General features: G+C 61.4%; 1 protein-coding gene across 1 annotated transcript; it reads left to right on the top strand.

Annotated features, from left to right (window-relative positions):
• The first annotated feature begins 895 nt into the window (after window positions 1–895).
• On the top strand, window positions 896–26,243 carry COL2A1 (collagen type II alpha 1 chain). Its single transcript, XM_040088336.1, has 54 exons — window positions 896–1,034; window positions 2,403–2,603; window positions 3,254–3,270; window positions 3,799–3,831; window positions 3,954–3,986; window positions 4,135–4,188; window positions 4,431–4,532; window positions 5,229–5,306; window positions 5,780–5,824; window positions 5,908–5,961; window positions 6,048–6,101; window positions 6,285–6,333; window positions 6,529–6,587; window positions 6,681–6,734; window positions 6,829–6,873; window positions 6,985–7,038; window positions 7,154–7,198; window positions 7,282–7,335; window positions 7,437–7,535; window positions 7,678–7,722; window positions 8,295–8,393; window positions 8,850–8,903; window positions 10,297–10,404; window positions 11,047–11,100; window positions 11,550–11,648; window positions 12,384–12,437; window positions 13,083–13,181; window positions 13,266–13,319; window positions 13,476–13,529; window positions 13,718–13,771; window positions 14,256–14,309; window positions 14,399–14,443; window positions 15,284–15,382; window positions 15,478–15,585; window positions 15,674–15,727; window positions 16,007–16,060; window positions 16,512–16,565; window positions 16,648–16,701; window positions 16,772–16,879; window positions 16,996–17,049; window positions 17,123–17,176; window positions 18,050–18,211; window positions 18,291–18,398; window positions 19,299–19,406; window positions 19,586–19,639; window positions 19,762–19,869; window positions 20,397–20,450; window positions 20,557–20,664; window positions 20,783–20,836; window positions 20,956–21,063; window positions 21,515–21,803; window positions 22,587–22,774; window positions 24,371–24,613; window positions 25,494–26,243. The coding sequence occupies exons 1-54, from the start codon at window positions 896–898 to the stop codon at window positions 25,638–25,640; spliced, it is 4,512 nt and encodes a 1,503-aa protein (XP_039944270.1). The 3' UTR covers window positions 25,641–26,243.
• The last annotated feature ends 860 nt before the right edge of the window (window positions 26,244–27,103 follow it).

Raw genomic sequence — 27,103 nt, 5'->3', positions numbered from 1 at the left:
TGGGGTGGGGAAGGATGGGCCTCACCCCCCGAATCCCACCAAACCCCGAACTCCCCAAACCCCCAGACCCCACATCCCCCAAATGGGACACCCCCCACACCCCTCAGACCCAAAACCTCACACCCCCCAGACCCCACATCCCCAAACCCCACACTTCCAAACCCCCAGACCCCACAGCCCTGAATTCCACATCCCCAAACTCCCCAAACCCCTCATCCCCCAAACTCCACACCCACACCCCCCACACCCCCAGACTCCCCAAACCCCACATCCCTCAAACCCCAGGCCCCCCCAAACTCCCCATCCTCAGACCCCCCCATCCCCAAATCCCCACACCCCCAAACCCCAGACCTCTCAAACCCCACACCCCCCAAACCCCCATCCCCAAACCCCACATCCTCAAACCCCCCATCCTCATCCCCACACCCCCAGACCCCCTGTCCCCAAACACCAGATCCCCCAGACCCCAGACCCCTCAAACCCCAAACCCCACATCCCCCACACCCCAAAACCCCCCAACCCCAAACCCCCATCCCCCCCATCCCCCCCATCCCCAAACCCCACATCCTCAAACCCCCCATCCCCATCCCCACACCCCCAGACCCCCCCTCCCCACACCCTGCACCCCACACCCCCAGCTCCCCCCATCCCGGCTCCCTCCGCCCGCTCCGGCCCCGGGGGTGGCCGGGGGAGGGCGCGGGGGGCCCGGGCAGGGCCGGGCAGGGCCGGCCCGTCTCGGGGGCCGGGGGAGGGTCCGGAGCTACCGGGGGCAGGTCCGGGGGGGCCCGGCTCGGGTTACAGCTCCGGGGGGCGGCGGGGCCGGCACTTAAACGGGGCCGCGGCGCCGAGCGGGCACTGCCGGCCCCGGGCGCGGATCGGGCGCAGCCGCCTCGCGATGCCCGGACACGGCCCGGCCCCCGGCACCGGCACCGGCACCGGCACCGGCCCCGGAGCCGCCCCCCGGCCGCGGCTGCTGCTCCTCCTCCTCCTCCTCTGCCTCGCCGCCGCCGCCGCCGCGCAGGACCGAGACCTCCGTGAGTGGCGGGGACGGGAACGGGGACACGGAGGGGACACGGAGGGGACAGGGATGGGACAGGGATGGGACAGGGATGGGACAGGGATGGGAAAGTTTTGGGGCATCGCCGGGGGCGGGGGGGGTGAGGGGGACACGTTGAGGGAAAGTTGGCGAAGGGGAGGAGCGGGGGACAGCGAGGGGACAATGGGGACAGAGGGGACAGGGGATGGGGACAGCGAGGGGACAGCGGGGACACTACGGGACGTTTTGGGATGAGAAGTTTCGGAGTGGCGGCGGGGGGACGGCTCGGAGAGTGGGGACAGCGGGGGACAGCGTGAGGCGGGCGCGGAAAGTTTCGGTGTGGCGGGGAGGGGACAGCTCGGGGCGTGGGGACACCGGGGAAAGTGTCAGGGAAATGTGGGACAACCTTGGTGGCGCGGGGGGGGGCAGTGGGGGACAGGGGGGGAGCGCACGAGGAGAGCCGGGGACATCGGGGGACACTGGAGGGTGGCACGAGGCGGGTGGGGGACACGGTGGGGACAATGGGGGACGCACAGGGCGGGGACAGCCCGAGATGGCCGGGGTGGGGGCACAGGTGGGACACGGGGACAGCAGGTGACAGTGAGGGGACAGGGGGACAGCGGGGGGTGTGGGGGATGAGCTGGAGCAGACTGGGACAGACTGGGACAGACTGGGACAGACTGGGGGACAGCGAGGTCCGGTTGGGGTCACAGGGTCCGGCTGGGGACAGGGGGGTCCCTGAGGGCCAGCGCTGTCCTGGGGACACCCCTGGGGACATTCCAGGGACCCCGGGGACCCCGAGGCACCTCCTGGGGACACCGGGAGCCCCCCGGGAACCTCCGGGTCACCCTTGAGTTCAGCCCGGGGACATCAACGCCCCTTGTCCCCGAGCCCCTGGGGACAGCGGCGCCACCAGAGCTGCGGGGACCTCAGGGACGTTCGGGGGGAGCGATGTCACAACTCGGGGCCGTGTCCCCTTCGTTGTTTGGGGGGGCTCAGAGAGGGGCTGGCAGTGCCACCATCCCCCTGCTGGCTGTCCCCGCGCTGTCCCCGCAGCCGAGGCTGGCAGCTCCCTATAGGACACTGCTGGCAGTGCCACCACCTCCCTCCTGGCTGTCCCTGCACTGTCCCCGCGCTGTCCCCGCTGGACGGGACGAGGCTGGCAGTGCCACCACCCCTCTGCTGGTTGTCCCCGCGCTGTCCCCGCTGGACGGGACTGGGTTGGCAGTGCCACCACCTCCCTCCTGGCTGTCCCCGCGCTGTCCCCGCTGGACAGGACCGGGTTGGCAGTGCCACCACCTCCCTCCTGGCTGTCCCCGCGCTGTCCCCGCGCTGTCCCCACGCTGTCCCCGCGCTGTCCCCGCAGCCGAGGCTGGCAGCTGCCTGCAGGACGGGCACCGCTACAGCGACAAGGACGTGTGGAAGCCGGAGCCGTGCCGGATCTGCGTGTGCGACACGGGCACGGTGCTGTGCGACGAAATCATCTGCGAGGAGCTGCGGGACTGCCCCAGCCCCGAGATCCCCTTCGGAGAATGCTGCCCCATTTGCCCCAGCGAGCAGCCCAGCGGTTGTAATTTATTTATTTCCCTTCATTAGCCGATTAATAAATAAATTACCCGGGGCCATGGATGGAGCCATCCATGCGGCGACGACGCGGGGAAAAGGCAACTTCAAACCCCGCTCCTCACACATCCCCCCCCCCCAAAAAAATATCGACCGTGGGGAAAAAAAAATTAAAATTAAAAATCCTCGAGGTTTTTTTTAGCCCCGGTTGAAAATTCGGAGGTTTTGGGGAGGTTTTTAGACAGAAAAAAAAAAACTGGGGAAAGGGTGGTGGGAGGGGATTTTGCACCCCCAGAAATTGTGGGAATTGTGGGATTTCACCCCAAAATCCGCTTCCCCCAAAACCTCCGAAAGCCCCAAAGTTGCCTTTTTTTAACCCTTCCCTGCCCCGGCTGGGGAGGGGATGAAAGGGTTGAGCAGCACCCCCAAAAAAATCCTCCAAAAAAAAGAGGAAAAGCGCCTGAGCCCCCCCCCCGCTGCTGGCCCCGCTTTGGGGGAGCCCCCAGTGCCCCCCAGTTTGGCCCAACAGCCCCTCCCAGGACGGAGCCGCCTCGTGTCGCCCCCACCCCAAATTCGTGTGACCCCCCATTAATTTATCTTTATTTTTCTTTTTTTTTCCCTTTTTTTTTGGGGGGGGGGTGTGTTTCCTTACAGGGAAGCCCGGCCCCAAGGTGAGTGAATTTGGGGGGGGCTATTGTCGTGAATTTTGGGGGGGGTTGGAGGGAATTTTGGGGTCTCTGGGTTCAACCTTCGCTTTGCTTCGGGGGGGCTCTTGGGGTGATTTTGTGCTCATCCCTTGAGGGGGGGGCAGAGAAAGGAATTTTGGGGTGGATTTGAGTCCTGGGGGGGTCAGGGAGAGGAATTTTGGGGTGGTTTTGGACCCTGGGGGGTCAGAGAGAGGAATTTTGGGGTGAGTTTGGACACTGAGGGGGTCAAGGTGAGGAATTTTGGGGCGGTTTTGAGTCCTGGGGGGGGTTAGAGAGAGGAATTTTGGGGTGGTTTTGGACACTGAGAGGGTCAGGGTGAGGAATTTTGGGGCGGTTTTGTGCCCTGAGGGGTCAGGAAGGGGAATTTTGGGGTGGATTTGAGTCCTGGGGGGATCAGGGAGAGGAATTTTGGGGCGGTTTTGGACCCTGGGGGGGTCAGGAAGTGGAATTTTGGAGTCGTTTCGGGCTCTCACCCTTCGCTTCTCCTCACAGGGACAAAAAGGCGAACCCGGTGACATCAAAGATGTGAGTGGAGCAGAGACCCCCCAAAAAAAGGGGCTGGGGGCGGGGCTCAGACACCCCCAAAAAGGGGTCGGGACCCCTCCAGCCCTGATGTCACCCCCCCCGTCCCCTTTGTGTCCCCGCAGGTCGTAGGACCCCGAGGACCCCCGGGCCCGCAGGTGGGAGCGGCTCCAGGCTGGGAAATTTCTGGAATTTTTGGGGGAGCGTGTGGGGGGGGGTTTGGGGGGGCGGGGGAGGGGCTGAGGAGGGGGAGGGGATCCTGACCCCCCCCTTTCTCCCCCAACCTGCTCCTCCCGTCCCCCCCAGGGCCCCGCAGGTGAGCAGGGACAGCGAGGGGACCGCGGCGAGAAGGGCGAGAAGGTGAGAGAGACCCCCCCAAAAATCCCCCAAAATCCACCGTGACCCCCCCCAAAAAATCCACCGTGACCCCCCAAAACCCTCCGTGAAACCCTAAAATCCTCTTGGACCTCCCCCCCCAAAAAAACCCCCAAAATCAACAGGAAACCCCACAAAATTCCCCTGTGATTCTCCCCAAAATTCTCTGAGACCCCCCCAAAAAATAAAAATCCTTTTTTTTGTCCCCCCCCCCGCCCCCATCCCAGGGCCCCCCCGGCCCCCGGGGCAGGGATGGGGAACCAGGAACTCCAGGAAATCCCGGACCCCCCGGACCCCCCGGACCCCCGGGACCCCCGGGATTGGGGGGGGTGAGTATTTGGGGGGGGGCTGGATGGGGTTTGGGGGGAATTTGAGGGGTTTGGAGTGAATTTGTAGGGGTCTGGATGGGAATTGTGGGGTTTGGATGGGAGTTTCTGGGTTTGGATGGGAATTGTTGGGTTTGGATGGGAATTTTTGGGTTTTGATGGGAATTGTGGGATGTGGATGGGAATTGTGGGATGTGGATGGGAATTTTTGGGTTTGGATGGGAATTTTTGGGTTTTGATGGAAATTGTGGGGATTTGATGGGAGTTGCGAGGTTTTGATGGGAATTGCGAGGTTTTGATGGAAGTTGTGGGGGTTTGGATGGGAATTGTTGGGTTTGAATGGGAATTGTGGGGATTTGATGGGAATTGCGAGGTTTTGATGGGAATTGTGGGGATTTGATGGAAGTTGTGGGGATTTAGATGGGAATTGTGGGGATTTGATGGGAATTGTGGGGATTTGGATGGGAATTGTTGGGTTTGAATGGGAATTGTGGGGATTTGATGGGAATTGCGAGGTTTTGATGGGAATTGCGAGGTTTTGATGGGAATTGTTGGGTTTGAATGGGAATTGCGAGGTTTTGATGGGAATTGCGAGGTTTTGATGGGAATTGTGGGGTGTGGATGGGAACTGGGGTTTCCTGAGGGGAAATGGGTTTGTTTGGGGGGGTCTCGGGGTGCTGAGCCCCCTTTCCCCGGCAGAACTTCGCGGCTCAGATGGCCGGGGGCTTCGACGAGAAGGCTGGAGGGGCTCAGATGGGCGTCATGCAGGGACCCATGGTAACGTCACCCCAAACCCCCCCCAAAAAAACCCCAAATCCCCATGAACCCCCCCAGATCCCCCAATTCCTCCTAAATCCCTTCAATTCACCCCAAATCCCCCCAAAAAACCCCCAAATCCCCATGAACCCCCCCAGATCCCCCCAATTCCTCCTAAATCCCTTCAATTCACCCCAAATCCCCCCCCAAAAAACCCCAAATCCCCATGAACCCCCCCAGATCCCCCCAATTCCTCCTAAATCCCTTCAATTCACCCCAAATCCCCCCCCAAAAAGCCCCAAATCCCCATGAACCCCCCCAGATTCCCCCGATTCCTCCTAAATCCCTTCAATTCACCCCAAATCCCCCCCCTGCAGACCGATCCCATTTGAGGCCCCCACTCCAGGACCCCCCCCATTTTGGGGGCTCCCCCCGCTTTGGTGGCTTTAGGGGGGTGTGTCCCCACCCCGTGTGACATCTCTGTGTCCCCCCAGGGCCCCATGGGACCCCGCGGCCCCCCCGGCCCCTCCGGCTCTCCCGTAAGTATCGAGCCCCCTCCTCAAATTTCGGGGTGTCCGGGCCGGCCGCTGCCACCCCCGCTGATGTCACCTGGTCCCCGCAGGGTCCCCAAGGATTCCAAGGCAACCCCGGCGAGCCCGGCGAGCCCGGCGCTGCTGTGAGTGTCCCCAGATGTCCCCAAGTGTCCCCAAACCTGGGCACTGCCCCCCTCCCCGCCGCTCACCCCCTCTCTGTCCTCCCCAGGGTCCGATGGGTCCCCGGGGACCTCCGGGACCTCCCGGCAAACCTGGCGACGACGTGAGTGACACCGGTGACACCGGCGACATTCAGCCGCGGCGGCACCTCCGGGAGCCGAGCCGGGACTGAAAAACAAAACAAAACAAAACAAAACAAAAAAAGTGACATTATTTTGTATTTCTCTGTGTGTGTGTGTGTGCTACCGAGCCTTCAAAACTGAAATAAATCTCATTTTCCCCGCAGGGCGAAACCGGCAAACCCGGGAAATCCGGCGAGCGCGGCCCCCCCCGGCCCCCAGGTGAGCGTGGCACCGGTGACAAAGCCGCCGCTGTCCCCTCCGTGTCCCCTCCGTGTCCCCTCCGTGTCCCCTCCGTGTCCCCCCCCGTGTCCCCCCCGTGTCCCCTCCATGTCCCCTCCGTGTCCCCCCCGTGTCCCCCCCTTGTCCCCTCCGTGTCCCCTCCGTGTCCCCAACTCTCCGTTCGCTGCTCGCAGGGCGCTCGTGGCTTCCCCGGCACCCCCGGCCTGCCCGGAGTCAAAGGTCACCGGGTGAGTTTGTGTCCCCTCGCTGTCCCCTCGCTGTCCCCTCGCTGTGCCCCGGGCTGGCCGTGTCATTGTCACCCCACTGTCGCTTGTCCCCAGGGTTACCCCGGCCTGGACGGCGCTAAGGGAGAGGCTGGAGCACCTGGAGCCAAGGTGAGAGGGGGGAGAGAGAGGTGGTGGGGACAGTTCCCGGGGTGCGGTGGCGGCTGTCCCCGAGCCGTGTGACACCTCTGTCCCCTCCCCGCAGGGCGAGTCCGGCTCCCCGGGCGAGAACGGCTCCCCAGGGCCCATGGTGAGTGCTGCGCCGCCGGAGGGAAACTGAGGCACGGCCGGGTGGGCCGGGCAGGGGGCAGAGCCGCGCCCCGCTCTCCCGGGCCTCACCTGTCACCTGGTGTCCCCACAGGGTCCCCGCGGGCTGCCCGGAGAGCGAGGACGCCCGGGCCCCTCGGGCGCTGCGGTGAGTGCGGTGTCACCCGCGGCGCTGGTGGCACCCGGGGGTGGCGGCAGGACGGAGGGGACCGCGTCCCCCGCGCTGGGGACCCCCCGTCACCGCCGGCTCCGTCTCCCCGCAGGGTGCTCGCGGCAATGACGGCCTCCCCGGCCCGGCGGGACCCCCGGTAAGACCCCGAGCCTCGTGTCCCCCCCTCCCAGCGGGGGACAGCGCGGTCCCCCCGGAGCCTCACGCCGCTGTCGCCCCCAGGGTCCCGTCGGCCCCGCAGGAGCCCCCGGATTCCCCGGCGCCCCCGGCTCCAAGGTGAGGGGACAGGGGCGGTGCCCGTGGGGACGGGAGGGTGGCGGTGTCACCCCACCCCACCCCACCCCGAGCCGCTTTGTCACCTCCCGTCCCCGCCCCAGGGTGAAGCGGGACCCACCGGAGCGCGAGGACCCGAGGGCGCCCAGGGTCCCCGCGGAGAATCCGGGACCCCCGGCTCGCCCGGCCCCGCCGGAGCCCCCGTAAGTGCCCGTGTCCCCCTCGTCCCCACCCCCCCGCGTGGATTTGTCCCCACCCCGCGCTGTCCCCGGAGCCGGGAGCGGCGGGGACGAGGCGGCGTGCGGGGAAACTGAGGCACGGAGCTCAGCGGGGCTCTGCTTGTAGGGGAACCCAGGGACGGACGGGATCCCCGGAGCGAAGGGATCGGCGGTGAGCGGGGACGGGACGGGACGGGGAGGGGACAGGAACGGGGACAGGGGGACAGGGATGGGACAGGAACGGGGACGGGGACAGGGATGGGAATGGGGACAGGAAGGGGACAGGGGGACAGGAACGAGGATGGGAATGGGGACAGGAAGGGGACAGGGATGAGGATGAGGAGGGGACAGGGATGGGACAGGAACGGGGACAGGGAGGGGACAGGGAGGGGACAGGAATGGGGACAGGAACGGGGATGGGAATGGGGACAGGAAGGGGACAGGGGGACAGAGATGGGGATGAGGATGGGGAGGGGACAGGAGGACAGGGAGGGGACAGGGGGACAGGGATGGAGGTGGCGTGTCCCAGGCCTGGGGTGAGGAGCAGGTGCCGAGGGCTGCTGGGTTTTGGGGACATTGGTGTCCCCTCGGGGTCGTGGAGCGCTCAGGGTTGGGGGACACTGGGGGACACAGGGGGGACACTGAGGGACACTGAGGGACACTGAGGGGGCACGGGGGGACACTGGGGGGCACCGGGGCACACGGGGCCTGCGCGGGGTCCCTGACGTCCCCCGGTGTCCCCAGGGCGCTCCAGGCATCGCCGGCGCTCCGGGATTCCCCGGCCCCCGCGGCCCCCCCGGACCCCAGGGAGCCACCGGCCCGCTGGGACCCAAGGGACAGACGGTGAGAGACCCCCGGGACCCCCGGGGAGCGGCCACGCCCAGGGACCGCCCCCGGAAACTGACCACACCCCGGAAACTGACCACACCCTGGACACTGACCACACCCTGACACTGACCACACCCTGACACTGACCACACCCCGGAAACTGACCACACCCTGGACACTGACCACACCAGGACACTGACCACACCCCGGAAACTGACCACACCAGGACACTGACCACGCCCCTTCTTACTCAGGCCACGCCCCCTTCACACCTTACCCCTTTGGGTGTCCCCTCCTCACAGTCACCCCTGGGTCACCCCCAGGTCATTTCGGGGTCACTCCAGGGTCACCTGGGCCTGGTCCTTAAGAGGGATGGGGTGGGATTGGATTGGGGTGGGATGGGATTGGATTGGGGTGGGATTGGGGTGGGGACGGCCGTGGGGACGCTGTGACCTTGTGTCCCCTCCCCAGGGCGAACCCGGCATCGCGGGATTCAAGGGCGAGCAGGGACCCAAGGGAGAGACGGTGAGTCCGGGCTGGGGGACAGCAGAGCCCCTGGCCGGGGGTGCAGCCCTGGCCCTCAGTGTCCATGGAGTGTCCGTCCCTGGGCCCTCACTGCCTGTCCCAGTGTCCATCCCACCCCAGTGTCCATCCCATCCCAGTGTCCATCCATGTGTCCATCTGTGTGTCCATCCATGTGTCCATCCCCATCCCACCCCAGTGTCTATCCCCACCCTGTGTCCATCCATGTGTCCATTCGTGTGTCCATCCCCATCCCAGTGTCCATCCCCGTGTCCATCCCCATCCCCACCCCAGTGTCTATCCCCGTGTCCATCCCATCCCAGTGTCCATCCCCATGTCCATCCCCATCCCCGTGTCCATCCCCGTGTCCATCCCACTGTCCATCCCCGTGTCCATCCCCATCTCAGTGTCCATCCGTGTGTCCATCCCCGTCCCAGTGTCCATCCCTGTGTCCATCCCCGTCCCAGTGTCCATCCCTGTGTCCATCCCCATCCCAGTGTCCATCCCCGTGTCCATCCCAGTGTCCATCCCCATGTCCATCCCAGTGTCCATCCCCGTGTCCATCCCCGTGTCCATCCCCGTGTCCATCCCCATGTCCGTGTGTCCATCCCTACTCCACCCTGTGTCCATCCCCGTGTCCATCCCCATCCCAGTGTCCATCCCTGTGTCCATCCCCGTGTCCATCCCAGTGTCCATCCCCGTCCCTGTGTCCATCCCAGTGTCCATCCCCATCCCAGTGTCCATCCCCGTGTCCATCCCAGTGTCCATCCCCATCCCAGTGTCCATCCGTGTGTCCATCCCTGTGTCCATCCCCGTGTCCATCCCCGTGTCCATCCCCATCCCTGTGTCCATCCCCATGTCCATCCCAGTGTCCATCCCCGTGTCCATCCCAGTGTCCATCCCCGTGTCCATCCCCGTGTCCATCCCAGTGTCCATCCCAGTGTCCATCCGTGTGTCCATCCCCGTGTCCATCCCCGTGTCCATCCCCGTGTCCATCCCCGTGTCCATCCCCTGCCCCTCTCCCCGGCCCCTCGGAGCCGCTCCCCTGATGAGGCCCCTCGAGGGGCAGCGTGTCCCCCCCCTCGCGCAGGGGCCGGTGTCGGGGGACAGGGGAGGGACAGAGGGACAATGGCCGCAGTGTTCTGGTGTCCCCGAGCTGTCCCTGCCCCGCCTTGGGGACATTCCCCCCTCGCCTCATTAGGCACCGTCAATGGGGCCCCGCCGAGCCCCGGCGCCAGCGGGACACCGGGGGGACACTGTGAGGACACTGTGGGGACACCAGGGGGACACCGGGGGGACACCGGGGGGACACCGGGATTTATCTGTGGGGTTTGTCCGCGGGGGCTCGGGGAGGGGATGAAGGCTCCTCGTGATCCCTTCTCCTCCTGGTCCCCAGGGCCCCGCAGGACCCCAGGGCGCCCCCGGCCCGGCCGGGGAGGAGGGGAAGAGAGGAGCCCGCGGAGAACCCGGAGCTGCCGGACCTTTGGGGCCGCCCGGAGAGAGGGTCTGCGGTGTTCTCGACCCCAAAAAACGGCCCTGAGCCCGAAAAAAAACCTGACCCAAACAGCCCCCTAAAAACCGGCCCTGAGCCCAAAGAACTGACCCCAACACCTCCCCCAAAAACTGACCCTGAGTCCAAAGAACTGACCCCAACACCTCCCCCAAAAACTGGCCCTGAGTCCAAAAAAACTGGTGCAAACACCCCCCCAAAAACTGGCTCTGATCCCGAAAAAATCCTGACCACAACACCCCCTAAATACCGGCCCTGATCCCAAAAACACCTGACCCAAACAGCCCCCAAAAACCGGCCCTGAGCCCAAAAACTGACCCCCAACGCCTCCCCCAAAAACTGACCCACATCCCCCAATAACTGGCCCTGAACCCAAAAAACCCTGACCACAGCACCCCCCAAAAACTGGCCCTGATCCCAAAAAACCTGACCCAAACAGCCCCCAAAAACCAGCCCTGAGCCCAAAAACTGACCCAAATCCCCCCAATAACCGGCCCCGAACCAAAACAAAACCTGACCACAACACCCCCTAAAAACTGGCCCTGATCCCAAAGAACTGACCCCAATCCCCCAAAAACCCCTCCCCTCGACCCTAAACCCCTCCCCTGACCCCACAAATCCTCGTTTTCCCCACAGGGCGCTCCCGGGAACCGCGGCTTCCCCGGGCAGGACGGGCTGGCGGGGCCCAAGGTGGGACTGCGGGGACACCGGGGGGGTGACAGCCCCAAACTGACCCCAAACCCTCCGAACTGACCCCAGATCTTCTGAACTGACCCCAAATCCTACAAACTGATCCCCAAACCCTCTGAACTGACCCCAAATCCTTCAAACTGATCCCCAAACCCTTCAAACTGACCCCAAACCCTCTGAACTGACCCCAAATCCTACAAACTGACCCCAGATCCTCTGAACTGACCCCAAACCCTCCAAACTGACTCCAAACCCTTCAAACTGACCCCAAACCCTCCAAACTGACCCCAAACCCTCTGAACTGACCCCAAATCCTACAAACTGACCCCAAACCCTCTGAACTGACCCCAGATCCTCCAACCTGACCCCAAACCCTCTGAACTGACCCCAAACCCTCTGAACTCACCCCAAACCCTCCGAACTGACCCCAAACCCCTCCCCGCGCGCAGGGGGCCCCGGGCGAGCGCGGCCCCGCCGGCCTGGCCGGCCCCAAAGGAGCCACCGGCGACCCCGGACGCCCCGGAGAGCCCGGGCTGCCCGGAGCCAGGGTGAGCGACAGCCGCGACCCCAAAAACCGGCACGGGGCGGGGAGGGACGGGCTGGGGCTGGCGGGGTCGCTTACGGAGCTTTTGGGGTCACTGAGGTGATTTGGGGGTTGGTAAAGGCACTTCTGGGGTTGGTCAAGGCACTTTTGGGGTCACTGAGGCACTCTTGGGGTCGGTTAAGGCATTTTTGGGCTCGGTTAATGCACTTTTGGGATTGGTTAAGGTGGGTTTGGGGTCGCTGAGGCGCTTTTGGGGTTGGTTAAGGTGGGTTTGGGGTCGGTTAAGGCACTTTTGGGGTTGGTTAAGGTGGGTTTGGGGTCGCTGAGGCGCTTTTGGGGTTGGTTAAGGCGTTTTTCGGGTCGAAACGGTGATTTTGGGGCTGGTTTAAAGTGATTCGGGGGCTGGTTAAGGAGTTTCGGGGGTCAAAAAGGTGATTTGGGGTTGGTGAGGGGCTTTTAGGGTTGTTTAAGGTCCTTTTAGGGTTGTTTAAGGCCCTTTTGGGGTTGGTTAAGGTCCTTTTAGGGTTGTTGAAGGCACTTTTGGGTTGGTTAAGGCACTTCTGGAGTTGGTTAAGGTGTTTTTAGGGTTGTTTAAGGTCCTTTTGGGGTTAGCCAAGATGCCCTTGGGCATTAAGGCCTTTTTTGGGCTCTTTGGGGGAGGCACAGGCACCCTTTGGGGTCACCCCGTGGCCGTGGGGTCACGCTGAGGGATGTCCCCAAACCCTTTTTGTCCCCACAGGGGCTCACGGGCCGCCCTGGCGACGCTGGACCCCAAGGAAAAGTCGGCCCCACAGTGAGTGAGACCCCGTTGGGGGTTTGGGGGTTTGGAATTGTTTGGGGTTTGAGGTTGTTTGGAATTGTTTGGGGTGGTTTTGGGTGGTTTGGGGTTTGGTGTTTGGGGTTGTTTGCTGTTTTTTGGGGTTTGGTATTGCTTGCAGTTGTTTGGGGTTGTTGGGAGTTGTTTGGGATGGTTTGGTGTTTGGGGATTGGTGTTGTTTGGGGTGGTTTGGGGCTGTTTGCAGTTCTGTAGGGTTTGGGGTTTGGTGCTGTTTGGGGTTTGGTGTGGTTTGGGGTGGTTTGGGATGGTTTGGGGTTTGGTGCTGTTTGGGGTTTGGTGTGGTTTGGGTTGGTTTGGGGCTGTTTGCAGTTCTGTAGGGTTTGGGGTTTGGTGCTGTTTGGTGTTTGGGGTTTGGTGTTGTTTGGGGTTTGGGGTGGTTTGGTGTGGTTTGGGGCTGTTTGCAGTTCTGTAGGGTTTGGTGCTGTTTGGTGTTTGGGGTTTGGTGCTGTTTGGGGTTTGGTGTTGTTTGGGGTGGTTTGGGATGGTTTGGGGTTTGGTGCTGTTTGGGGTTTGGGGTGGTTTGGGGTGTTTTGGGGCTGTTTGCAGTTCTGTAGGGTTCAGGGCGGGCTCCTGTCCCCGCTGACCCTGCTGTCCCCGCAGGGTGCCCCCGGCGAGGACGGACGCCCCGGACCCCCCGGCCCGCAGGGGGCTCGGGGCCAGCCGGGCGTTATGGGGTTCCCCGGTCCCAAAGGGGCCAACGTGAGTACGAACCTCACCCCTAAAAAAAAACCCTGGGAATTCTGCCCGGGGCTGGAAAACCCCAAATCCCGGTGCCTTTTGTAGGGTGAGCCTGGAAAAGCCGGGGAAAAAGGGCTTCCCGGAGCGCCGGGGCTGAGGGTGAGCTCTCCTGTCCCCACAAACCCCAAAACCCACCTCCTGCTGCCCTAAAGGTGGAGGAAACTCCACCCCGAGGAGGGGAAACTGAGGCACGGGAAGGGCGGGAACGGGGTTTTATGGGATTTGGGGCTCAGCGGGGTTTTTCTTTCTCCGTAGGGACTTCCTGGCAAGGACGGAGAGACCGGAGCCGCCGGCCCGCCGGGACCTGCCGTGAGTGCAACGGGGCTGGGGCTAAAAACCCCAAAGCTGGGCTAAAACCCCACCCTGGATCCGCTGGGGGGATCCCAAATCCCACAGGTCCCCAGCCCTGGTGGTGCTGGGACCCCCAAAATCTCGGGGCAGGGGGAGTCTGAAATCCCAAAGGTTTTTGGGGTCACTGAGCGGCGTCCGTCCCGCAGGGCCCGGCCGGGGAGAGGGGAGAGCAGGGAGCCCCCGGCCCATCGGGCTTCCAGGTGAGCACCGGGGTTTGGGGCTTGGGGTTGGTTTGGGATTTGGGGTTGGGGTTGATTTGGGGTTTAGGATTGGGGATTTGGGGTTTGGAGTTTGGGGTTTGGGGTCTGGGGCTTGGGGTTGGTTTGGGGTTTAGCGTTTGGGGGTTGGGGCCTGGGGTTTGAGGTTGATTTGGGGTTTGAGGTTGGGGGTTTGAGGTTGGTTTGGGGTTGATTTGGGGTTTGGGATTTGGGGTTCGGGGTTGGTTTGGGGTCTGGGATTTGGGGTTCGGGGTTGGTTTGGGATTTGGGGTTTGGGGTTTGAGGTTGGTTTGGGGTCTGGGTTTTGGGATTGGTTTGGGATTTAGCGTTTGGGGTTTGGGGCCTGGGGTTTGAGGTTGATTTGGCGTTTGGGGCTGGTTTGGTATTTGGGGTTTGGGGTCAGGGTGATGCCACCCCAGCCCCTGGGGTCTCGCTGTCACTCCTCACTCCTCCTGTCCCCTCCCAGGGGCTGCCAGGGCCACCAGGTCCCCCCGGTGAGAGCGGCAAACCCGGAGATCAGGTGAGACCCCCCCGTCCCCCCCCAGGTGGGATCAGGATCCCCCAAATCCCCCCAGTGTGACCCCAAAGCCGTTTGTCCCCTTCCCACAGGGCGTTCCTGGAGAAGCCGGAGCCCCCGGGCTCGTGGGTCCCAGGGTAAGTGTCACCTGTCACCTGTCACCTGGGGGGCCCAGGGTGTCACTGTGGGTGGCTTGGGGGGGTCCCAGTGTCACCAGCTCTGAGCTGGTTCTGTCATCCCAGTCCTGCCCAGTCCCTCCCAGTTTATCCCAGTCCCCTCCCAATCCCCTCCCAGTCCATCCCAGTCCCCTCCCAGTCCATCCCAGTCCCTCCCAATTTATCCCAGTCCCTCCCAATCCCCTCCCAATCCCCTCCCAGTCCATCCCAGTCCCCTCCCAGTCCCCTCCCAGTCCATCCCAGTTTATCCCAGTCCCTCCCAATCCCCTCCCAGTCCATCCCAGTCCCCTCCCAGTCCATCCCAGTCCCTCCCAGTCCCCTCCCAGTTTATCCCAGTCCCTTCAGGGCAGCGTGGCAGGATGATCTGCCCACCTGCCCTGGTGCCACCCAGTGTCCCCGATGTCCCGGTGTCCCTGTGTCCCGGTAACCCTGATGTCCCTCATGTCCCCACTGTCCCCATGTCCCCATGTCCCCGCTGTCCCCGTGTCCGTGCTGAGCTGTCCCCACTGTCCCCATGTCCCTGCTGTCCCCATGTCCCCGCTGTCCCCATGTCCCCGTGTCCCCGCTGTCCCCATGTCCCCATGTCCCCGCTGTCCCCGTGTCCGTGCTGAGCCGTCCCCGCTGTCCCCATGTCCCCATGTCCCCATGTCCCCGCTGTCCCCATGTCCCCATGTCCCTGATGTCCCCATGTCCGTGCTGAGCCGTCCCCGCTGTCCCCATGTCCCCATGTCCCCATGTCCCTGCTGTCCCCATGTCCCCGCTGTCCCCGTGTCCGTGCTGAGCCGTCCCCGCTGTCCCCAGGGCGAGCGCGGTTTCCCGGGCGAGCGCGGCTCTCCGGGCGCCCAGGGCCTGCAGGGACCCCGCGGCCTCCCCGGCACCCCCGGCACGGACGGACCCAAGGTGGGTGACACACGGTGGGGACAGCGCCCGACGGCTGGGCGCCACCGCGCAGGGGGTGACACCGCCACAACGAGCGTCCCTCTGCCGTTTTTTAGGGTGCCACCGGCCCCGCCGGCCCCAACGGAGCCCAGGGACCCCCAGGGCTGCAGGGGATGCCCGGGGAGAGAGGAGCCGCCGGCATCGCCGGTCCCAAGGGGGACAGGGTGAGTGAGGGTGACGTGGGGGACGCGGGGCGCCCTCAGTGCCACCGGGGCTGCGCTGGGCTCACGCTGGCCCCGTCCCACCCCGCAGGGAGACGTCGGAGAGAAGGGACCCGAGGGAGCGCCCGGGAAGGACGGAGCTCGCGTGAGTGGCACGGGGACAGGGCGGAGGGGACAGCTCGAGGACACCGCGGTGGCCGGCCAGGGGTGGTCACAGCGGCCAGGAGGGGACACTCCTGGTGGCCAGCAAGGGACATTCATGGTGGCCAGCAAGGGGTGGTGACAACGGCCAGCCTGGGATGCCCATGGTGACGTCCAGGGACGCTCCTGTGGCCTCATATCCTCGTGGTGGCCACTGAGGGATGTCCGTGGTGGCCACCCAGGGTCCCTCCCGGTGGCCTCACTGTCCCCTCTGTCCCCACAGGGTCTGACCGGTCCCATCGGCCCCCCCGGCCCCGCTGGCCCCAACGGCGAGAAGGTGAGAGCGGGGTGACCCCATTGCTGCCGCTCCCATGGGACAGATCCCACATGATCCCTGGGATAGATCCCACCCAATCCCTGGGACAGATCCCACCCCATCCCCAGGGCAGATCCCACCTGATCCCCAGGATAGATCCGACCTGAACCCTGAGACAAATCCCCTCTGATCCCTGGGACAGATCCCACATGATCATGGAGAGAGATCTCACCTGATCCCCAGGACAGATCCCACCCAATCCTTGGGATAGATCCCACATGATCCCTTGGGTGGATCCCACCTGAACCCTGGGGTGGATCCCACCCAATCCCTGGGACAGGTCCCACCTGATCACCAGGACAAATCCCCCCTGATCCTCGGGACAGATCCCACCCGATCCCTGGGACAGATCCCACCCGATCCCCGTCTCGGATCCATCCACCCCCCACAACTCCCCCTCGTTCCTTTCCAGGGCGAGTCCGGCCCCCCGGGCCCCTCCGGAGCCGCCGGTGCCCGCGGTGCCCCCGTAAGTGCCCCCGTCCCCCCGCGGCGCTGCCGCCGCCGCCCCCGCCCCGTTCCCTCCGTTTCTCACCGCATTTCCCGCACAGGGAGAGCGCGGAGAGCCCGGAGCCCCCGGCCCCGCCGGATTCGCCGGACCCCCGGTGAGTTCCGCCCCCCGCCCGTGCCGGTGCTCCCGGTGAGCGCCGAGCGCTGAGCGCGGCTCTTTCCCAGGGCGCCGACGGCCAGCCCGGAGCCAAGGGCGAGCAGGGGGAGCCCGGCCAGAAGGGCGACGCCGGAGCCCCTGGGCCCCAGGGTCCCTCCGGAGCTCCTGGACCGCAGGTGGGTGCAGCCGGGACCCCCAGAACCGCGGCCGAGCCCTGGCGGGGGTCTCTCCTCCCGGGGATCTCCGCGTCCCGATTGTCCTGATGGGGTGTTTTTTGTTTGCCTCTCGCCAGGGTCCCACCGGTGTCACCGGTCCCAAAGGAGCTCGGGGCGCTCAGGGACCCCCGGTGAGTGGGGGGGCGTGGGGATGGGGGTGGGGGCATGGGGCAGGGTCTGAGCCCCTCTCGCCTCCGTCCCCAGGGAGCCACAGGATTCCCCGGAGCCGCCGGACGCGTGGGACCCCCCGGCCCCAACGTGAGTGGGGGGAACTGGGGGGACTGGGGGGACTGGGGGGAACTGGGGGGAACTGGGGTCACTGGGGGGACTGTGGAGGAACTGAGGGGACTGGGGGGGACTGGGGGAACGGGGGGAACGGGGGGAAACTGGGGTCAGTGGTGGAACTGGCATCACTGAGAGGAACTGGGGTCACTGGGGGGAACTGGGGTCACTGGGGAGGAACAGGGGGAAACTGGATGGGATCAGGGATGGATCAGGAATGGATTGGGAAAGGGATCAGGGACGGATCCGTAATGAATCAGGAACGGATCAGGACTGGGTCAGGGATGGATCTGGACTGGGTCAAGGATGGATCCGGGATGGATCCAGGAAGGATCAGTGATGGATCAGGACTGGGTCAGGGATGGATCATGGATGGATCTGGACTGGGTCAGGGATGGATCATGGATGGATAAGGAATGAATCAGGGATGGATCAGGGATGGATCATGGATGGGTCTGGACTGGGTCAGGGATGGATCATGGATGGATCAGGGATGGATCAGTGATGGATCAGGACTGGGTCAGGGATGGATCATGGATGGATCAGGGATGGATCCAGGAAGGATCAGGGATGGATCATGGATGGATAAGGAATGAATCAGGGATGGATCAGTGATGGATCAGGACTGGGTCAGGGATGGATCATGGATGGGTCTGGACTGGGTCAGGGATGGATCATGGATGGATCAGGGATGGATCCAGAAAGGATCGGGGATGGATCATGGATGGATAAGGAATGAATCAGGGATGGATCAGTGATGGATCAGGACTGGGTCAGGGATGGATCAGGGACGGATCTGGACTACGGAACCCCCTCGCGAGTTCCCTCTCCCCCCGATCTCCCCCGCAGGGTAACCCCGGCCCCCCTGGCCCCCCCGGCTCGGCGGGCAAGGACGGCCCCAAGGGCGCCCGGGGCGACGCGGGACCCCCGGGCCGAGCGGGGGACCCGGGGCTGCAGGGCCCCGCCGGCCCCCCCGGCGAGAAGGGCGAGCCCGGCGAGGACGGCCCCGCGGTATTTGGGATTTGGGGACACCCTCCCCGGAGCCTCCGCCGCCCCCCCGAGCGGCGCTGACCCCTCGGTGTCCCCGCAGGGTCCGGACGGTCCCCCCGGCCCCCAGGGGCTGGCAGGGCAGCGCGGCATCGTGGGGCTGCCGGGGCAGCGCGGCGAGAGAGGATTCCCGGGGCTGCCCGGACCCTCGGTGAGCGAAACCCTAAAAATAAGTACCCCAAAAAACCCCAAAACCTCGCAGTTTGGGGAGAGGGGAGCTCATCAGAGGCGATTTCCGGAGGGTGGGGAGTGGTGGAAGCGGCTCGTCCGCGCCCCGGTGTTTTTGGGATCGCAGCTCTTCCTGTGCCAAAAAACATCCCCAAAAATCTCCCAAGGTTTTTCCCCGCTGGCAGGGCCACGCTCCAAAGCTCCAAAATTTCCACACAAATTTCCCGTCCATCCCAGCTTTTTCCCCCACCACCGGGAATTTGTGCCCCCCGAGCTCTGGGGAGAGTTTGTGGCCGAGGAGGATTTGAATTCGCTCCCTCTCTCCTGATTTCCTGCTGCTTTTCCGCCCTCGACCCAGCCGGCACCAGCGGTTTGGGGCCAAATCCCGGCTCTGCTCCGCATCCCCGGGACAGCCGGGATGTGCGGGCATTCGGGAGGATTTAATTCCTGCCCGGGATTTAATTCCTGCCGGGAAATCCCCAGAGCTGCGAGCGGGAGCTGCAGGTTTTGTGCCTGGAAAAAAGGGATCGGCGGCGCTGGGAGAGGAGCAGGGTGGCGCAGGGATGTGGGGCGGCAGGAATTGGGATCCCCAGACCGCCCTGGGATGGGTTGGGGTTGGAAGGGACCCTGAGGCCCGTCATTCCCATCCCTGGGATTGTCCCTGCACGGGGCTTGGAGCCGCCTGGGAGGGCGGCAGGTGTGGGATAAACGGGGCTGGATGAGCTCGAAGCTCCCTCCCAAAAAAACCCCGCGATTCCACGATCCCGAGGGACACAGAAAAGCAGGAAAAGCCCCAATCCGATATTTCCCTGCCCTTGGAACAGCGATCCCTCATCCTGGAGTCACTCACGGGGGGATCTTCCCTTTTGTTTTTTGTTTTTAGGGAGAGCCTGGAAAACAGGGAGCACCTGGATCTGCCGGTGACCGGGGACCCCCCGGGCCCGTGGGACCCCCCGGGCTGACCGGGCCGGCCGGAGAGCCCGGCAGGGAGGTAGGAAAATTGGGAATGTCTGGAATATCCAGGATGGATCCCTGGCTGATCCTGGGCGGCGACAACCCTGAGGTTGATCCCGGGAAATCCTGGCACGTTTTCACCGTAGGATTTCACCTGGGAAAAGGAGTTTTCCCCGCATCCCAAAGGCAAAAGCTGAATTCCTTCTCTTTTCCCAGGGAAATCCCGGCTCTGACGGACCCCCGGGCAGGGATGGAGCTGCTGGAGTGAAGGTGAGCTCATCCCGGATTTCTCAAGCACCGGAATTCCCGGGATCTCCCTGTGTTATCCCTGTGCTCGTCCCCATCCCAGAGCCGGAATTCCCGGAGTTCCTGATCCCATTCCCTGTTCCCAGGGCGATCGTGGTGAGACCGGCCCCGTGGGCGCTCCCGGAGCTCCCGGCGCTCCCGGCGCTCCCGGCCCCGTGGGACCCACTGGAAAACAGGGAGACAGAGGAGAGACGGTGAGCGGGACCCGCCGGGATGGGGGGAGACTGGAATCACCAGGAATCACCCCAAATCCGGGCCATGGAGCTGTTTGGGATCATCTGGGAATGGCACCGGGAGCAGCTCCGGGCGTCTTCCTGAGGATTCCTGGGAGCCTGGTTTGGGATCTGCCAGGGAGCTCCAGGAGCTGGAACCGGGAATGAGCTGGGAATCCCAGGAGATAAAACCGGGAATGAGCTGGGAATCCCAGGAGATAAAACTGGGAATGAGCCTGGAATCCCAGGAGATAAAACTGGGAATGAGCCTGGAATCCCAAGAAATAAAACGGGGAATGAGTTGGGAATCCCGGGAAATAAAACTGGGAATGAGTTGGGAATCCCAGGAAATAACACTGGGATTGAGACTGGAATCCCAGGAAATAAAACTGGGAATATCGGCCATGACCTGGGCAGCTGGGAACACTGAATCCCCCATCCCAAATCCCGCAGCCCACATCCCAAATCCCATTTCCCGCTGGTTTTGACGCCCCTCCTCTCTCCCACAGGGTGCTCAGGGTCCCATGGGTCCCTCCGGCCCCGCTGGCGCTCGGGGGATGCCGGTGAGTGATTCCCGCCCGGAATTCCGAGGATCCCAGTTTGGGACGGCGGTTTCGGGGTCCCGGGCTGGGATGACCCCGTCTCCTGCCCCGTTTTGTCCCCCCGCAGGGTCCCCAGGGGCCGCGCGGTGACAAAGGCGAGGCGGGCGAGGCCGGCGAGCGCGGCCTGAAGGGGCACCGCGGCTTCACCGGGCTCCAGGGGCTGCCCGGGCCCCCGGTAAGTGCCGGGATTTGGGATCACAGCCCCACACAGATCCCAAATCCCACACCCTTACATCCCAAACCCCACATCTCCCGTGCGATTCCCAAATCCTCCACCCTCCCCTCCTCCCCAGGGTCCTTCCGGAGACCAGGGCGCCGCCGGACCCGCGGGTCCCTCCGGACCCAGGGTAAGTCCTGGAATTTTGGGGGGGAAAACGGGAAAAGGAGGCGGCCCTGGAGCGGTGCCGCGCCCGGGGGTGGCAGCCCCGTCCCTGCAGTGCTCTGAGCCCTTGTTGGGGTTTTTCAGGGTCCCCCCGGCCCCGTGGGCCCCTCGGGCAAGGACGGCTCCAATGGGATGCCCGGACCCATCGGACCCCCTGGGCCCCGCGGGAGGAGCGGAGAGCCCGGACCGGCGGTGAGCAGGAGAGGGATCCGGGGGGAGAGGGATCCGGGGGGAGAGGGATCCGGGGGGAGAGGGATCCGGGGGGAGAGAGAGATCTGGGGGGAGAGGGATGCGGGAGGGGAGAGGGATCCGGGAGGAGAGGGATCCTGCAGGAGAGGTCCTGCAAGGGAGAGGGATCCAGGAGGGGAGAGGGATCCTTCAGGGGAGTGATCCAGGAGGGGAAGGATCCAGTGGAGCAGTGGGATCCAGGAAGGGAAGGATCCAGCGGGGCAGGGGGATCCAGGAAGGGAAGGATCCAGCGGGGCAGAGGGATCCAGGAAGGGAAGGATCCAGCGGGGCAGGGGGATCCAGGAAGGGAAGGATCCAGTGGAGCAGGAGGATCCAGGAAGGGAAGGATCCAGCGGGGCAGGGGGATCCAAGCCCCGCCGATCACCCCGTGACCGCTCCTCCCTCCGTCCCGCAGGGTCCCCCCGGGAACCCCGGCCCTCCCGGGCCCCCCGGGCCCCCCGGCACCGGCATCGACATGTCGGCGTTCGCGGGGCTGGGGCAGCCCGAGAAGGGCCCCGACCCCGGGCGCTACATGCGGGCGGACGAGGCGGCGCCGGGGCTGCGGCCGCACGACGCCGAGGTGGACGCCACCCTCAAGGCCCTCAACAACCAGATCGAGAGCATCCGCAGCCCCGAGGGCTCCCGCAAGAACCCGGCCAGGACCTGCCGGGACATCAAACTCTGCCACCCCGACTGGAAGAGCGGTGAGGGAGAGGCTCCGGCCCTGTGTCCGTCCCTGTGTGTCCTGGTGTCCATCTGTGTCCATCCCTGTCTCCATCTGTGTCCATCCCTCTGTCCATCTTTCTGTCCACCTGTGTCTATCCCTGTCTATCTCTGTGTCCACCCCTCTGTCCATCTGTGTCCATCCCTGTGTCCATCTGTGTCCATCTCTGTATCCATCCCTGTGTCCATCTGTGTCCGTCCCTGTGTCCATCTGTGTCCGTCCCTGTGTCCATCTGTGTCCATTCCTCTGTCCATCCCTGTGTCTATCCCTGTCTGTCCCTGTGTCCATCCCTCTGTCCATCTGTGTCCATTCCTCTGTCCATCCCTGTGTCTATCCCTGTCTGTCCCTGTGTCCATCCCTGTGTCCATCTGTGTCCATCCCTGTGTCCATCTGTGTCCATCCTTCTGTCCACCTGTGTCCATCCCTGTGTCCATCCCTGTGTCCATCTGTGTCCATCCTTCTGTCCACCTGTGTCCATCCCTGTGTCCATCCCTGTGTCCATCCCTGTGTCCATCTGTGTCTTTCCCTGTGTCCATCCCTGTGTCCATCTGTGTCCATCCCTGTGTCCACCTGTGTCCATCCCTATGTCCATCCCTGTCTATCCCTGTGTCCACCCCTCTGTCCACCTGTGTCCACCCCTCTGTCCATCCCCGTTTCCCCCTTTCCTCCTCGTCCCCTCCACCTCCCACCCACCGCGTCCCTCCCCGAGCCCCCGCCGCCCCCGGCACCGCGCCCTCGCTCACCCGGCGCCCTCCGGCCGCAGGCGATTACTGGATCGACCCCAACCAGGGCTGCACCCTGGACGCCATCAAGGTCTTCTGCAACATGGCCACGGGGGAGACGTGCGTGTACCCCAGCCCCGGCAGCATCCCCAGGAAGAACTGGTGGAGCAGCAAAGCCAAGGAGAAGAAGCACGTCTGGTTCGCCGAGACCATCAACGGCGGCTTCCACGTGAGCGTCCGGCCGCGCCGGGCCTGGGGAAGCGACGGGGAAAAGGGGAGGGAGCGGAAATCTCGGAGCCTTCGGTGTCCTCTCCTTCCTTCGGGGGTTCTACCAGACCTTGGGGTTCTACCAGACCTCGAGTGGTTTGGGGATTGTGCAGAAATCTCGGAGCCTTTGGTGTCCTCTCCTTCCTTTGGCGGTTCTACCAGACCTCCGGTGGTTTGGGGATTGTGGAGAAATCTCGGAGCCTTTGGTGTCCTCTCCTTCCTTCGGGGGTTCTACCAGACCTTGGGTGTTCTACCAGACCTTGGGGGTTCTACCAGGCCTCGGGTGTTTTGGGGATTGTGCAGAAATCTTGGAGCCTTTGGTGTCCTCTCCTTCCTTTGGGGGTTCTACCAGACCTTGGGGTTCTACCAGACCTTGGGTGTTCTACCAGACCTTGGGGGTTCTACCAGGCCTCGGGTGTTTTGGGCATTGTGCGGAAATCTCGGAGCCGGTGTCCGTCCCCGGGGGCGGAATTGGTGGATGTTGGCTCGGAGCTAGGTGATTTAGGTTTTTTTTTTTTTTTTATGGGAAGTTTAGGGTTATGTCCGTCCTCGGGGTCGAATTCGTGGTTGTTGGGTCAGAAATGGGTGATTTGGGGGTTTTTATAGAAAATTTAGAGTCATTTCCCCCGCCTTGGAGTCAACCTCATGGTTGTTGGGTCAGAAAGGGTTGATTATGGGGATTTCATGGAAAATTTAGGGTTATGTCCTTCTTCAGGGTCAAATTCATGGTTGTTGGGTCAGAAATGGTTGATTTGGGGGTTTTTATAGAAAAGTTAGATTTATTTCCCCCACCTTGGAGTCAACTTCATGGTTGTTGGGTCAGAAATAGTTGATTTGAGGGTTTTATGGAATGTTTGGAGTCAATGTCCATCCTTGGGGTCAAACTGATGGTTGTTGGGTCAGAAATGGGTGATTTGAGGTTTTTAATGGAAAATTTAGAGTTACGACTCCCCTTGGAGTCAACTTCACGGTTGTTGGGTCAGAAATAGTTGATTTTGGGTTTTTTATGGAACATTTGGCTTTGATGTCTCTCCTTGGGGTGAAATTCATGGTTGCTGGGTCAGAAATGGTTGATTTAGGGGGTTTTATGGGAAATTTAGGGATATGTTCATCCTTGGAGTCAACCTCATGGTTGTTGGGTCAGAAATGATTGATTTGGGGGGTTTTAATGGAAAATTTAGATTTACTTCCCCCGCCTTGGAGTCACCCTAACAGCTGTTGCGTCAGAAATGGTTGATTTGAGGATTTTACGGAATATTTGCAGTCGACGTCCCTCCTTGGAGTGAAATTCACGGTTGTTGGGTCAGAAATGGTTGATTTGGGGTTTTTTATAGAAAAGTTAGATTTATTTCCCCCCCCCCTTGGAGTCAACCTCACGGTTGTTGGGTCAGAACTGGGCGATCTAGAGATTTCCACCGCACCCTCGACCTCAGGCCGCGACTCCTAAGCAAAACCCCGGAAAAACCCCTCCCCGAAGAAAAAAAAAAAAAAAAAAAAATTAAAAAAAAAAAAAAAAAGAGAGAGCTGCGGATGTGATCCTCCCTCCTCCTCCCCGCAGTTCAGCTACGGCGCTGAGGACCTGGCGCCCAACACGGCCAACATCCAGATGACCTTCCTGAGGCTGCTGTCCACCGAGGGCTCCCAGAACGTCACCTACCACTGCCGCAACAGCGTGGCCTACCTGGACCAGGAGTCGGGCAGCCTGCGCAAGGCGCTGCTCATCCAGGGCTCCAACGACGTCGAGATCCGCGCCGAGGGCAACAGCAGGTTCACCTACAGCGTGCTGGAGGACGGCTGCACGGTGAGCGCCGGCCGCGGGCGGGAGTCCCCAGCGCCGCTTCCCGACGTTTCTTCCTCCCGCCGCCGGCTGGGAAGCGCGGCCTCCGTCGGGCGGATGAGGAAATGGGCTTGGGGTTGAGGTTGGGAAGGGTTCTGGAGGGTTGAATGATCCCGTTTTTCCGATGTCAGTGATAAATTTGGGGCTCAAACTGAGTTTGAGAAGGTTCTAGAAGGTCAAATAACCCCATTTTTTCCAATGCTGATGATAAATTTCCACTCAGACTGAGGTTGGGAAGGTTCTGGAAGGTTAAATAACCCCATTTTTCCAAGGCTGATGGTAAACCTTGGGTCAAACTGAGGTTGGGAAGGTTCTGGAGGATTAAATAACCCCATTTTTCCAATGTCAGTGATAAATTTCAGCTCAGATTGAGATTGGGAAGGTTCTGGAAGGTCAAATAACCCCATTTTTTGAATGCTGATCATAAATTTCGGCTCAGATTGAGATTGGGAAGGTTCTGGAAGGTTAAATAATCCCATTTTTCCAATGTCAGTGATAAATTTGGACTCAGATTGAGATTGGGAAGGTTCTGGAGGATTAAATAACCCCATTTTTTCCAAGACTGATGGTAAATTTGGGCTCAAACTGAGGTTGGGAAGGTTCTAGAAGGTCAAATAACCCCATTTTTTGAATGCTGATGCTAAATTTGGGCTCAGACTGAGACTGGGAAGGTTCTGGAAGGTCAAACAACCCCATTTTTCCCATTTTTCCCTCAGAAACACAGCGGCAAGCGGGGGCCCCTCTGTGCCGGGCGATAGATTTGGGTTCAAACTTGGAGTTGAAGGGTTCGGGGAGGATTTAACGGACTGAATAATCCCATTTTTTTCCCGTTTTTTCCCCTCAGAAACACACGGGGAAGTGGGGCAGGACCGTCATCGAGTACCGCTCGCAGAAGACCTCGCGCCTGCCCATCGTGGACATCGCACCTATGGACATTGGGGGACCCGAGCAGGAGTTCGGGGTCGACCTCGGCCCCGTCTGCTTCTTGTAGGAAAAAAAAAAAAAAGGATATTTTTGTTTTTGGTCTTTGTGGGTTTTGTCAGTCGGTTTTGGGGTTTTTTTTGGTTTTCTGGTTTTTTGGTTGTTTGGGGTTTTGTTTGGTGTTTTTTTTTTTTTTTTTTTAGAAAAAAAAGAGCCTGGCCCGATTCCTTAAAAAAAAAAAAAAGAAAAAAAAAACCCAAACAAAACGCAAAAAACGGGATCCACCCCCCCCAAAAAAAAAAAAAAAAAAAAAAAGGAGCTGAGAAGTTCTGCACTGAAAGGGCTCACCCCGAATCAGGGAGCAACCACCTCGTCCCAACACCAGAATCAAAGGAAAAAAACCCATTAATATTTATTTATTCTCTTCCTGGAAGACCTGTTTTTGAGGTCAGGTGGAGGTGGGAATGTCAGTGATCCCTTTTTGCCCCTGGATATTAAAAAAAAAATGGGATTTCAGTAATCCAGGTATCAAAAATCCCCTCCTCACCCCAAATTCGCCCCTTTCCCCCCCCCCCCAGCAGGAGTGTTTGTGTATAATATGAGTTTAAAAAAAACACACACAAAAAAAATCAAAAAAGGGTGCTATTCTTGTAAAACAAGTCTGTATTTTTTAACATCCGTTGGTATAAAATGAAAAAAAAAAAAATCTAAAAAAAAAAAAACTTTTGGTGGAAAGTAAAATTTGAGTTGAGTATTTTGTTTTTTTGGGGGGCGTTTGCAGTGATTCAAATGTTTCCTCTCCATTTCAACCACTATAAAGTTCTTTAGGTTGGGGGGAAAAAAAAAAATCCGTTTAAAATCCTAATTTTGGGTTCAAAGCGCAAATTTTGGGGTTGGGATACTTCAGACTAAGGGGGGAAAAGGGGGCGGGGGGATCCAAAAAAAAAAAAAAAAAAAGGGGAAAATTTGAAAGTGAAAAATGTTGGAGTGGAAAATCTTGGAAAAGCAGGAGGTTTAACTGTGGAGTTCTTGTCCCACAGTTAGGATTGGGACAATCTCGGTGTCCCCTCCTCCCCACGGATTTTATCCTGGGTTTTTTTTTCCCTGCAAAAACTCAATTTTGGGGCTTTTTGCAGCACTGGAAGTAGGAGACTCCGTGGACATAAACAAAAATCCCGTGTGGAAATTCCTCTCCTCGCCAGGCTGTTCGTTACAGGCAGAAAAGCTCCGAAATTGGATTTTATTTATATTTTTTTTAAATGATCTTGACGAAAATCAGCCCAGTGACCCCGAAGAGCCCCAAACCTGCTCAGACAGGAGGCCCCAGGCAGCTCCTGGGTGAGGAATTCCTGAGTTTCATCCCGGTATTTTTGGGGTCAAAACTCCTCTTTTTTTTTTTGCCTCCGCGGATGGCAAAACTTCGCCCGGAGAAATTCCAGCTGGGAAAATACCCTGAAATGCAGCTTTAAAAAAAAAAAAAAAAAAGAAAATAAAACAAACCATTTTGGGGGCAGAATTTGAGTTTTAAACCCT

This window comes from Hirundo rustica, chromosome 30 (genome assembly GCF_015227805.2).
Source record: "Hirundo rustica isolate bHirRus1 chromosome 30, bHirRus1.pri.v3, whole genome shotgun sequence".
Taxonomy (NCBI): Eukaryota; Metazoa; Chordata; class Aves; order Passeriformes; family Hirundinidae; genus Hirundo; species Hirundo rustica.
The sequence above is the reverse complement of the archived record's forward strand: the minus strand, read 5'-3'. Positions and strand labels throughout refer to the sequence as shown.

Bases quoted from the DNA above. Each gene is read 5' to 3' on its own strand.
- COL2A1 (XM_040088336.1), top strand. From the start codon at position 896: ATGCCCGGACACGGCCCGGCCCCCGGCACCGGCACCGGCACCGGCACC. The intron at 19,640-19,761 runs GTGAGCTCATCC...CCCTGTTCCCAG, and splicing joins ATGGAGCTGCTGGAGTGAAG to GGCGATCGTGGTGAGACCGG. The intron at 21,064-21,514 runs GTGAGCAGGAGA...TCCGTCCCGCAG, and splicing joins GCGGAGAGCCCGGACCGGCG to GGTCCCCCCGGGAACCCCGG.